This window comes from Balaenoptera acutorostrata, chromosome 3, assembly GCF_949987535.1.
Source record: "Balaenoptera acutorostrata chromosome 3, mBalAcu1.1, whole genome shotgun sequence".
NCBI classification, from domain to species: Eukaryota; Metazoa; Chordata; class Mammalia; order Artiodactyla; family Balaenopteridae; genus Balaenoptera; species Balaenoptera acutorostrata.
In genome coordinates, this window is record NC_080066.1 from 169,173,663 (window position 1) to 169,186,283 (window position 12,621).

The 12,621-nt window shown below is 54.6% G+C and overlaps 1 protein-coding gene across 7 annotated transcripts in view; it reads left to right on the forward strand.

Annotated features, from left to right (window-relative positions):
• Positions 1-10,633, forward strand: part of TTC7B (tetratricopeptide repeat domain 7B) — a 241,342-nt gene extending 230,709 nt beyond the window's left edge. For all 7 annotated transcript variants that reach the window (XM_057542438.1, XM_057542439.1, XM_057542441.1 and 4 more), the window contains one exon: positions 9,656-10,633. In XM_057542438.1, coding sequence (XP_057398421.1) covers positions 9,656-9,877 — 222 coding nt within the window. In that variant the 3' untranslated portion in view covers positions 9,878-10,633. The remainder of the gene's footprint in view (positions 1-9,655) is intronic.
• Positions 10,634-12,621: the final 1,988 nt, after the last annotated feature.

The window sequence follows — 12,621 nt, forward strand, 5'->3', positions numbered from 1 at the left end:
AGGTCAGGTGGCCTCATGAACGCTCTGTCCGCACCTGAGGACCAGGGCAGCTAGGTGGGACTCTGAGACCCCCCAGGTGACGGTTGCAGCAGCCGTGCACATGGCCTGCTGTGTCCTGGCTCAGATGAGTACACGGTCCTCAGGAATGGCTAGCCTTGGCCTTTGGGGAAACTGGGTCAAATTGAGTAAAGTGGCAAAGAACCAGCCCCTCCCCAAAACTTGAGATCTGTTGATAGGAAAACTGAGTCACACCAACGCCCAGGGGTCCTTCTCCAGGGCATTCTCGACTCAGTCTTGACGGCCTATGGAAGGCTCTGGAGCTCCAGCGGGCAAGGGGCTGTAGGAGGTAGGGTTGCAGACGCCCTCGGCATCAGCCAGGACCCCTAGGATGGGGCTCCTTGGGGACTCCTGGCCGGGTTAGGCGGGGCTTCCACGGCTGCCATAGTTGCCAGGATACACACACTCGGGCCCCTGGCAAGCCAGTGCGATTCCTAAGCTCTCAAAACAAACAGAAATGAAACACAAAACAGAGCCCGGTATAGACCCGGCCTCACCCAGAGCTGCTGGGATCCAGGTGGAGAAGCTGGAACCCCACCCCATCCGAGAATGAGTTCAGTTCCTTTTCAAGGCGTTGTCGGAAAGCAGGACAGGGCTCAGGGCTGCCGCCTCGCTGCACCCACAAAATGCTCGTGCTCAGAACCAACAGCGCCTTTGACGCTTGCAGAGAAGAGCGGGCCTCCCTAGGCTTGGCGTTCAGAGCTGCTCCGAGGAAAGCCTTTCCAAGTCGGTTGTCTCCTTGTGGTCTTCTGAGAGTGGCACTGACTTCTGATTTAAAAGAAAAACATTTTTGAGAACACCACCGCTACCACCCTGCTTCTCTCTGATGGATTGCATCTTCAGGAAGGAGAATGCAAATACCTGAAGAGAAGTGGTGACGGCAGCGTGCTGGTTTTTCTCACCCAATGCTGATGTTTCAGCTGGTGCCGACTCCCAGACCAGCCGACCTATGGCCTCTGGGAAAGGGTGGGAGCTCGTGTGGGGTCCCTGTTCCCTCCTGGGGGCCTGATAGGCTTCCAGAAAGCCCTGACTCTGCCGTGCATATACAGCTGTGTTGAGGGCAGTGTTAAAGCACTGGGCTCCGAAACGAAAGCTCGGGGTACTTGCCACCAGGCCTCTTCTCCTGGCACCTTCAAGGGTCAAGCCCCGCTCTGCATCCAGGGGTCGTGGCCTTGAGCATGGCTCTTTTCCTCTCTGGCCCTCTGTTCCCTCATCTGTAAGAGTGTAGGACCAGAAAGTCTGTAGGTGGGTTCTGGGGTTTTCTTGGGGGGCGGTGTCAGATCTGTGGCGAGTGAGCAAACAGCCTGAGGGGAGGTCATGGCAGCCCCTGGGCTCCAGCGGGAACCGGGCACCTTCTCCCACGGGGCTGCTCCCCTCCCTCACTCAGCCACCATGCTGATGTCCCCGGAAGGCAGAGAAGGCTCTGAGTGAGCGGGGTCTGACTTGGGAGTGTGGACAAGGGTGACCTGAGGCCAGAACTTTGAGGGGCTCATTAGTCAGAAGCACCGGCAGAGGCCATGCCCACTTCTCCCCTCCCCACCATCACACAGCATCCACACCGTCCCCTTTTCCATCCTTCCGTCCATTCAACAAACATTCACCCAGAACCTCAGATGTGCCAGGCCCGCCCGAGGTGCTGCAAAAGCAAAGGCAAATCAGATGGTCCCTGCTCTTACAGAGTGCCGGCCAAGAGGGCAGCAGGGATGGCAGTGACGTATCATCTAACCGTGGGCATCCTGGAGGCCCTCCCTGCCCCGCGATCGTTAGGAGGAATGATAATGCTCATAATCATAATATTGATGATGGGGACCATTCACCGAAGTTTTATTATACTGAGTACTTTACAAACTCTGTCTCATTTAGGCCTCGCTGCCCTCCTGTATTTTAGTATTTGTCCCCATTATACAGACAGAACACCTGAGACCCAGAGGAAGTTGTCCAAGTCAGTGGTGGAGCTAGGATTCAAACCAGTTCGGAAGAACCTAGAGCCCGTGCTCCTGACCTACCCTCTGCCGTCTCTGAGTGATCCACACCTTTCCCCGGCTGCTGGTGGGTCCCTCTAACTCCGGAGCCACCAGCAGTGACCAGGGCCTGCAGAACCTGTGTCTTGACCCCCTGACACACCTCCCCCAGCCAGCACAGCCACAGCTCAGACTGCAGCCAGCTCAGCAGCTCTGTCATTGTCCCCGAGAGTAACAAGCTGGGGAGACAGGCTTTCCTTTAGCTGCCATCACAGTCCCGGGGTCCTGACAACAGGAATTCCACCAGGAGGAGGCTTAACTATCCTTGTCCAAAGCTTGGAGGTTCTGGCTTGCCTTGAATGGTCCCAGCAGCTCAGGTGCAGGCCAGGTCCTGGCAAAGGCTGCAGATCTGGTCATTAGCCCCCATCCAGGATGGGGCCCCTGGCTCACGGGTGCCAGGGAAATCCTTCCCCCTCTCCAAGGCATGCTGTGGTGGGGATCTTGCGGTGATGTTATCTCCCTGTACCTGTACGCCTAGGGGGACAAGCAGGGGTCTGAGACACGCCCTTGAACCCAGCGAAGGGCTGACTTGGCACTTGGGCAGAGCACCACAGGGATGTCTAAAATCTCCAAGGAGCTTTTGTCCTGCAGCCCGGCTATTGGTCTCCTGGGAACGTGGACAGAGGTGCTCCGCAGGGCCAGGGCTGCAGCAGTGGAGCCTGCACAGGCCTCCTGCACAGGTGCCCTCAGCATGGGGCAAGGTGTTTAGTCCTTGGGCAGCAATTTTCACACACACACGAAAGACATGAATGAGGAAGATGCTAATTGTCCTCAAACTAGCCAAGGCCATTTTGTCTCATTTGAAATAACAAGTTTAATTTAATCCCTTCTTTGCAACTTGGTGCATCACCAAGATCTTATTTGTACAAAACACCTGATTATAATAATTACAAGCTTGGGAAGCTGTCTCCATTTGTGTCTGAAGAAAGGGACTAATGAGCTACCTCCTCAGCGGTTCCCGTCTTCTCAGAAGGCCAGCCCCAGCCGGCTGCTCACCTCCAGAGTCTCTAGAAACAGCAGGGCTGGCAAAGGTGGAGGCCTTTTTTTTGCACATCCTCTCCAAGAGGAAGGGAGAGGGCCCAGTGTTAGGAGCACGGACTGCAGCGTTCACGTCTCAGCTCTGCCACTTTCTCCCTGTCTTAGGCAGGAGCCAACACTCCCTGCTGAGGCCCCGAGGTGTAGACGTGAGGGAGGGTCTTGGCGCGCCGGCCGAGGCACATAGCTCGGTCATGTCAGGATTGTCACCAGGCCCCAGCTTTGAAAGCAGGCCTGCTTCTTGCCCACATCTGTGTCCCCAGCACATGGCTGGGGTCTGGGTGATCACTCAGTGAGTTTTTGTGACTTTGATATGGGGAGTACTTACTAAGGTAATGAAATATGTCAGTCATCGAAATCTCTGTCTCCTGCCAGCCTGAGGGCTGGAGCTGGGAGCCGTGTGCCTCTGGGTAGCCCTGCCTAAGGTAGGCAGTGTGGCCTGGGCTTTGGGGGGAATGGGGGTCATCAGCACTTCGAGCAGATAGACTAGAGCTCCAGGAGCAGGGGCCAGGACGGGACTGACTGAGGTTGGAGAGGTGGAAGGGGGCTGGGGGCTGTGTCCTGCAGAAATACTTGGGCTGACAAATCAGCCTGGATGAACCAAGAGGTCTGTACTGGGAGAAAGTTGGACCCAGCTGGTGGTGAGAACATTTTGGCCTTTGATCTTTGCAGAAGAGAGGAGGCAGGGCCTGAAGAATGAAAAAGACAGCAGGGTCCTAATGCATAAGAGCACATCAAAGCCAGGGGAGGCCTCTCACAACGTAGAGGGGCTTGGGAGGTGTGTCAGGCCCGACAGCCAGGCACGTCCAGGTCCCATCCCACCTCTGGCCAACCTGCCAGCAACGCCGGCCCAGTACAGTGACTCAGACCCCAGCTGGAGCTTGTTCTGGTTGGTCTCATTGTGTGACTGATTTCTGAGCTGCTCTTGGCTCACTGGGGCACTGGGGAGAGGCCGATTTTTCATTCCCTGGCCAAGCCTGAGCTGGCAGCCCCCAGCAACTCTGATGTCTCTCCGAGCTGCTCCAGCTTTAGGAATTAGTTCCACTAGACAGATTGCTCAGGAAGCTTCAAGGTCATCTGGAAATGGTAGCCTGTTTTTACATTCGGAATATAAGTCCAGGAATGGGCTGGAAATTTCCAAGCCCACAAGAACACTAGAGAATCACAAAGGCCCTTAGCTGCCCAGCACTGAGAGCGACGGGTCAGATTAGCCCAGTGGCTGGTTCCTGCAGGCATTTTGGGGGGTGCACTTGCCGCTGCCATGTACCCTAGAGCCCCCAAGATAGGGTAGATTCAGCAGCCTGCCACTTTCTAAACAAAATTCCCAGCAAAAGGACTGGGGTTCTTGTCCCCACTCCAGCAGAGTAGGGGCAGGTCATTGCTGCTGAGAGCAGTGACCCCCGGGCCTTGCTGGACCAAGGCCCTGGTCCTCCTGGGTCTCCACATCTCATTGGTCTGCTTTCCAGCTAACGGGACCCCCAGTCCTTTGGCGGCTGCAGCCACCCCAAGCCTCAAGATCACAGCTGGCCTGTGGGCCACCAAAGGGAGGCAAGAAGCCTTCCGGTCCTTGAGTGAATATACAGGATGCTCGCAAACAGCAGAAAAACAGGAGAAGAGCTGTGCCCTGGAGAAGAGCCACCTCCCCATTGTAACCGTGGGAAGGAGCGACAGAGCCAGCCATCAGTGGTCAGAGAAAGTGGAAGGGAGAGACGGCATGGCAGGTGCACGTTTACTGTTGCTCAGATGTAACTGGGTTAGTGCCTGAGGGGCACCGGGCTTGTCTCTTAAAGCGACAGAGGCAGCAGCGAGCGGATGAGAAGCCGAGGTGGGGAGATTGGGGCCTTGGCCTCAGGCAGACCTGGGCTGGCCTGCAAGCTCCATACTCCTGTGCCCTGTGACCATGGGCCAGACACTTGGCCTTTCTGAACCTGTCTCCTTATATCTAAAGTGGAGGAAATAGGAGATGAGCCAAAGCCAAGTTCAAGTGTCTAGCATAGTGCCCGACGGGGAGAAAAAACTCTGGGTACAGAAAGAAAACAGCACGAGGTTGCTTCTACTGCAGCAGAGCCAGTGGGACCTAAGTTATATTCTCCACCTGCACCAATTAACCAAGCATGCCTCTTTCTGGCTTACCAGGTGGCTTGTCCCCATCACCATTTGCCAAACACGCAATCTGTGCCTCCCTGCCTGGTAGAGCCACTCAGAAAAGGTGTGTGTTCAATAATTTGATGCATTGAGAAAGTCTTGCCTTGAAGGAACACGACAGGGCTCCTTCTGTAACCTTTAAATGCCGATGTTTGCTGCCACTACCCAGACCCTCCTCCCTACTCTCATTTCTCTGTTGGCTAAATCAGAATGTTCTAGCGTGAGCTGGGGCTGATAACCTCTGCTGGAAGAAAGGAGGCATAGCCCTCACGTCCTGGGAAAGTGGGCTCCCCTTCTTTCCACCTGACCTTCAAGGTTGGGAAGTGCAGGTGTCAAGCTGTCAGGTTTTCTCTAACGGAGGGCGGAGGGCGGAGGGCGGAGGGCGGAGGGCCGGAGTAGGGGGTGTGCCGGCCGGAGTAGGGGGGGCGCCACCCGGGAGAGGGATGCGGTTACTCCCCATCCCACCGTGCACTCCACACCCGAATGGCCTTCAGGGAGGCCCGAAGAGTTGGGAGACGCAGGTTCTGGCCCGGCTCTGCAGTAGGCAGCTTATGCCAGAGCAAGAGACCCGGAGCCTCTAGGCACCCTGGCATACTCACCTGCAACATGGGGGTAGGAGGACCCAGTGCGTGAGCATATTTTCCACCGCATAGTAGGTGCTCCTCAACTGTGGGCTCTTTCTCCGCAGCAATAAAAGCAGGCCTTGCACGCAGGTGCTTCTGTGTCCTGGCCACGCCTGTGTGAAATTGCTCTGGGGTCCCCGGGTGAACTAGGCACTTGGAGCAGGACCTGGTGTGCGATAAACACCGTTAGCACTCGCTGCCGTTCTTATTATTAATATTCATCCTGCCAGGAAGCCCGGGTCCACACCGAAAGTCCGCCCTTGTTCCCTTATCCCCTCCTGGGTGGGTAGGGAGTGGGTGCTCTGGGGAGGGAGCCGTGAGGAGAAAACCCTGTGGACGCGGGAAGTGCTTCCCTGCGGTGGCCTCATGTGCAAACAGGTGGTGGTGGGGGAGGTGCTTTCAGGTAGTCCCAGCGAACCTGACCCTGACCAGCCTAGGAAGGCAGCCGAAAGCCAGCAGTGCTCACTGCAGAACGAGAAGGCCTTGCAGTCTGAGGAGAGCAAATTCCAGAAGCCCAGTAAAATCCTAATTGCGAGCACTGGCTTCTGCCACCTCTTTTGTTCTGAAGCTTGGAACACCCTCCTGCCTGGCCCTGGCCACCCCCCCGGAGCCCCCAGCTCTCGCAGATCCAGTCCAGGACCTACTCGTACCCAGGGACTCCAGGGTGGACATTGTTACAGCGTATCTAGATGTTAATAAGAAAGGTCCCTCCCTGGTGGTGCAGTGGTTAAGAGTCTGCCTGCCAATGCAGGGGACACGGGTTCGAGCCCTGGTCTGGGAAGATCCCACATGCCGCAGAGCGACTAAGCCCGTGAACCACAACTACTGAGCCTGCGCGTCTGGAGCCTGTGCTCTGCAACGGGAGAGGCCGCGATAGTGAGAGGCCCGCACACCGCGATGAAGAGTGGCCCCCGCTCGCTGCAACTGGAGAAAGCCCTCGCACAGAAACGAAGACCCAACACAGCCAAAAATAAATATAAATAAATTAATTAATTAAAAAAAAAAAAGAAAGGACATGCATGCAGTTTGCCTCTTAGAGAGGCTGGACCTGACCTTGAAGTCTGCAGCCTCTGTTGGCCTGAGGCCTCCTCTCCCTCCTCACTCAGGGAGCCTCCCCGAGCTGCCTCCCCTCCCAGAGCTGAGGCGTCACACTCTGCGCTGGGGCCGTGGGTCTCCCAGGCCCCTCTGACCGCAAGCTCCTCCGGGGTTGGCCTCACGGCTCCCGTGCCAGCTGCTCATAGGTGCAGGTGACTCTGGGAAGTCAGACTGCTTTTGTGGCTCTCAGACACCACCCCCAGGGCCACACGCCCGGGGCAAGGTCAGCCGGACAGCCCTCGGGGCCTGGACACCGCCTGTTGAGGGCACCTCCTACCCCCTCTCAGAGCTCATCTTGGAGGCCAGAGCCCTTTGGAGGGGGCCTACCTGGCCCAGGCTGCACGTTATGCCCCTGCACTCTGCCTGGTTCTGCCCCTTGCCTGCTGGTGAAGTACAGCCTGGAGGAAACCAGGGAGGGCTCACCCCTGCCACACGTGAGCCACAGAAAGAAAGTACAGGGCTGAGATTTGAAGGACCAGTGATTCAGGCCACATTCTTGGCTAGGAAGACAAAACACTGTAAGGGTGTTAGGCTTCTCCACGCTCTTAGAGCTTTCATGCAAGTACAATTCAACTCCCAGAGGGAAACCACAAAGTGATTTTTTAAATTCATCTGGACTAGTACAGGGCAAGATTGTCAATAAATACACTGAAAGCGAAGAGCGATGAGGAAAGGCTCTAATCCCACCTGTTCAATCCTAATGTGGAATAAGGAAATCCAAACAGCACGGTGCTTATGCGAAAGGAAGGTGGTGTAGCTCATCGGAAAATTTAAGAAGCACCCCCCCCATCTCTTGCAATAATTCACTGTGTGACAAAGGCAGTGCCTCACAGGAATGAGGGGAGGGGGGAGTAGCTAGTGTCCAGCTACGTAGAGGAGACCCACGGAGGTTTCCTATCTGCCGGGGAAGGTGGACAACCACGGGGAGAAGTCAGATCCCAACACATGGAATCCAAGGCATGTCAGTTCTTTGAAAGGATAACTGTCTAAGCTCTGAAGTGACAATCAATCAATCAATCAATAACCAAAGATCAACAAATTCAACTTAAAAAACTAAAAACTTCTGTTCACAGAAGGAAAAAACCCCTCAAAAGTCAAAAACAGACTTTAGACAATTACGGTAACAGATGCATGTCTTCTAATGGGCATGGGAAATATTGAATATTTAACCTCAATTGTTATAAAAGAAATGCAGGTTTTGACAAGGAGGGGACCATCTGCACTTACAAAATTAGTAAAAATAAAGAGTAATGATAGCGGGGGTGGGGCAGGGGACGGACCACTGCAACTCTGTAGATGGCTAAAAACGTGATGCCGCCCTTTGGGGATATCATTTGCAAAATATTTGGAGAACCCTGAAGAGTCTTATTCTCTGACCCAGTAACGCCACTTTGGGGAAATTTGTCCTAAAGGAAGGCTCTCCAAATGGTTGTCAGCTGGTTCCACTGAGCCTGTCCAGGGCCTCTGAGGAGCCCACTGGGGACTCTGGGCCCCTCCCCCCTTGTCCTACCCCCAGCAGTTCCTTTTTGTCTGTTTATACCCATAATGTGTGAGCGTGAGCAGTAAGATTCCATTTAGCCAAAGATTTCCGGGGCTATAAAAAAAGCTTTGAGGGGCTTCCCTGGTGGCGCAGCGGTTGAGAATCTGCCTGCCAATGCAGGGGACACGGGTTCGAGCCCTGGTCTGGGAAGATCCCACATGCCGCGGAGCAACTGGGCCCGTGAGCCACAACTACTGAGCCTGCGCGTCTGGAGCCTGTGCTCCGCAACAAGAGAGGCTGCGATAGTGAGAGGCCCGCCCACCACGATGAAGAGTGGCCCCCGCTCGCCGCAACTAGAGAAAGCCCTCGCACAGAAACGAAGACCCAACACAGCCAAAAATAAATTAATTAATTAATTAAAAAAAAAAAAAGATAGAGCGTATCACTTCTAAAAAAAAAAGCTTTGAAATCCATTCGTCTAAAAGAGCACAGAGGGCTGTCTGGAAAGACGTTCATTGGGTACAGCCTAAATGTCTCCCCCGTGAGGGAGACGTTGAGTAAATGAGAGTGTATCTGTTGGATGAAAGAGTGCAAACACATCAGTTGCAGAGATGCACAACTTGGAAACACGGTTATGATAAAGTATTTGGGGACCAACACATACGCCCTGATTAAAACTAAAATGACAGCTGTGCAGGGGCCAAGCCTGGAGTGCACAGGGGACAGTGAGATCGGGGGCGTGGTTAGGGTAGGGGACCCTAGGGTAGGGTAGAGGAGCAACTAGAAATCTCTGTTCTAATTGTTGTGGTAGTAAGGCCACAGATGACATTTCTTGAGGTTAAAAAAAATAAAAGCTGGCGGACACCCTTCTATGCAGGCAAGTGTCAGCCGTTACACGCAGGACGCCCCTGAATCAGTACAGACCATGGCCGATCCAAACGGTTCGCTCCTGGTGAACCCTTTGAAATCGCCATTTTTATGGTTCAAAAATGGCTGAACATTGGTAGCTTCATACAGTTCATGGTTCGAGCGATTCTTTTGACTCTTAGCCCCGAGTGCAGGAAGAATTTGAATTTATGTCGTGCCCAGCCCAATGGAGATGCATGCCTCCCTCCAAGGAACGTGCCGAAACTCAAGGACAGATAGGAGTGCAGAGTGGTAGTCTCTCTGATTGTCTGTCTGTCTGTCTGTCTCTGCAGGCCCTGATCCTGCATCAGCTGGGCCGCTACAGTCTGGCCGAGAAGATCCTCCGGGACGCGGTGCAGGTGAACTCCACGGCCCACGAGGTCTGGAACGGACTGGGCGAGGTCCTGCAAGCTCAGGGCAACGACGCGGCGGCCACTGAGTGCTTCCTGACGGCCTTGGAGCTGGAGGCCAGCAGCCCCGCGGTGCCCTTCACCATCATCCCCCGCGTGCTCTGAGCAGCAAGCGCCCCAGCCTCACTGCCGCCCAGGCCAAGGGGGCCCCGCCTGGGCGCTGAGGGTCGAGTGTGTGCACAAAAGCCCTGGATGAATGTGCGATTGACCACAGTGGACTAACCAAACCAACCCCCGATCATCGCTCTCCACGTGCATTTCTGTTGTCGTTTTCGCCAGCCCAGTGATAGTTTCTGAATCTACTGACATTGTTCAAAACGGACCATGTGCCACATTTTGTTAGCTGACATCTTGAGTTTTAAGTAAAATGATCATGGAATTAATCTGCAAATGTAGAAGAATATATTCAAAGTTAAAATTCAGTGGCAGAACAGATTATTTTTATCAGAGCTATAAAGAAAACTGTTCTCTCCCCACCATCACCACTCCTGCCCTACCCTTGGCCCAGAAACCAAATGTGAATTTTCTGTTTTCCGCCTCAGTACTCGTCCAAGCCAGGACACCAGCCGACAATTTCTTGGTTTTGTTGTCAGTAATTGTACCATGTGATAAATTACTGCCCTCACTTAGAACAAAGCCTGAGTCCAAGAATATTTATATTTTACCAATATATGCCTGTTACAAGAGAAGGAAATATGAGTTATTTAAGTTTAACTTTTTTATGTGAATTCAGAGTTTATTTATCGATGGAAATATGTACAAAGAAGCTTCAAATGGAATATTTACCGACATTCCTTATACATGACAGACACTTGGCTAAATGGAAAGATGAAGTTAATAATAAAATGATTTTTAAATGGACCCATGGCTTGTGTTGTTCGTGAAAGCCCACAGACCCGAGAGAGGTTAAGACTCAGTTCCTGGAGTGGGGAGCTTTCGGCGCCTGGGGGCTGCCCTGGACAGGTCAGCCCTTGGAACTAGGAGGTCCAGCCCTGATTTTAGTGTGGGAATTCACCTTTCCCAGCTCTCGCCATGTTGCCTGGGATTGGAGCATGTGACTGAGGCCTGGCCAATCAACATCTAGCATTCACTTCTACGGAGGATCGGGAATGAGCATGTGACCTGAAATGGTCCAATGAGAGTGGGAGCTGCAAGGAAAGACTCTCACTCTCCTGAGGGACTTAAACCTGAGAGGTGAGGCTGGAACTGCAGTAGCCCCCCTGCCACCGTGAGGAGAGGGCATATAGAGGTTTGGGGGCCAGATGTGAAGTCAGAGACTCAACCCAACAGAGTGAATAGTAAAGATCAAGAACCAGAGAGAACTTGAGTAGGCCTCTCTAATACCCCAGAGCTGCTTGGCTGAGCAGCTGTGGGGTGACCCCACCCTGCCAGGACCCAGGGAAGTGTGGAGAGCCTGAGCTCTGATCTTAGGCACCCTAAGTCTCAATCCCCCTCCCCCTAAGCTAGGCACAACCTCCCTGACTCACTAGGCAGGAGGGTGAGGGGGCAGCTGATGTCTAGAGAGAGACTGAAGGCAAGAGCTCACTGTAGGCAGAGCAAGTAAGTATCCCAATTCTAGCCCTGGCCCTGCCAGGCAGCACCTCGAGCTGTGGGTGGTCATAAGTCATGGAATTTGCAACGTGAGACACTGGCAGGAAAGGACAGGTGCTCAGAGGGGCAGCAGCTAGCCCTGGCTGGAGGGTCAGGGCCAGCCTGCCGTCCTGCACAGCACTGTGGGAAGAGACCCTCCCAGGTCAGGAGGTCAGGACTGGGAAGGCAGAGGCCAGGGCCACTCAAAGATAATGGTCTAGGTATCATACCAGCCACTCTCTCCCAGGCTGGCTGTGTGCCAGGACCTTGCCTTGGAAAGTCCTGCGCACATCAGCCTGCACAGGGGTGCTGGTGATGGCTGCTGTCTGCCTGCCCACCATCTGTCCCCTCCATAGTGTCCCATCTCCCTTGGGAGAACCCAGTCTCCACCCGTATGGCTCAAGGATGAACACATGGGCCCAGCCTTTTCGTCCAGAACTCTACAGCCCCCAAGTTTAGTGACTGGTTCAGGTTTAGACATGTGGCCCAAACTTGGCCAATGGGAGGCCCCTCTAGGACTTGTGTTATGGAAATATTAGAAAAAATCTCCTTCTATTGGGTTTGACATCCTGATAGGATGCCAGCCTGGGGATGCGGGTGGCCATTTGGCACCAGGTGGGATGGCCTGCCTGAGAATGATGCCAACTCAGGAAAAGAGAGTGAGGAGGTAGAGAGACTGGGTCCCAAGGTCATGGCTGGAACACAAAAGCTCCAACTCCCCCCCAGTTGGAGGGGAATGGGAGGGCAGGTGGGCCAGGGAGGGGAGGACGAAGAAGTGAGGGGAGAGGGGATGCCCTTCTTTAAAGGGAGCCAGCCCTCCTCCCCACCACCAGCAGCGGGGAAGGGTCCTGGGGACAGGGCCAGGTTGGGGCCTGGGGCAGGTCCCAGGCTCACTCTCAGGACCAGGGAGGGCTGTGAGCTCAGGATCTCCCCAGGTGGGAACCAAGGCCTCCTTCCCCTGCCCCCCTTACCTGTTCATGGCCCAAGAGACAGCCTGTGCGTGTCCATGTCTGTGACCACGTGGAGCAGCCCCCAGAGTCCTCCGGATGGTCACTCCGAGCTCCTCTGTGGTCACACGATCATCCTTGGATGCCCCATCCCATCTGCCCCCCAGAAGTCCTGCCCTTAGCCAGGCACCTTCCTCACATACTCTGGAGATCTTCGCCCTCCACCCTGTCTGCTCTGGGCACGTTGGGCAGCCTCTCACTCCCACCTCAGCCATTGCCCCAGCCCAGCGGCCCCTCCCCAGCTCCCCCGGC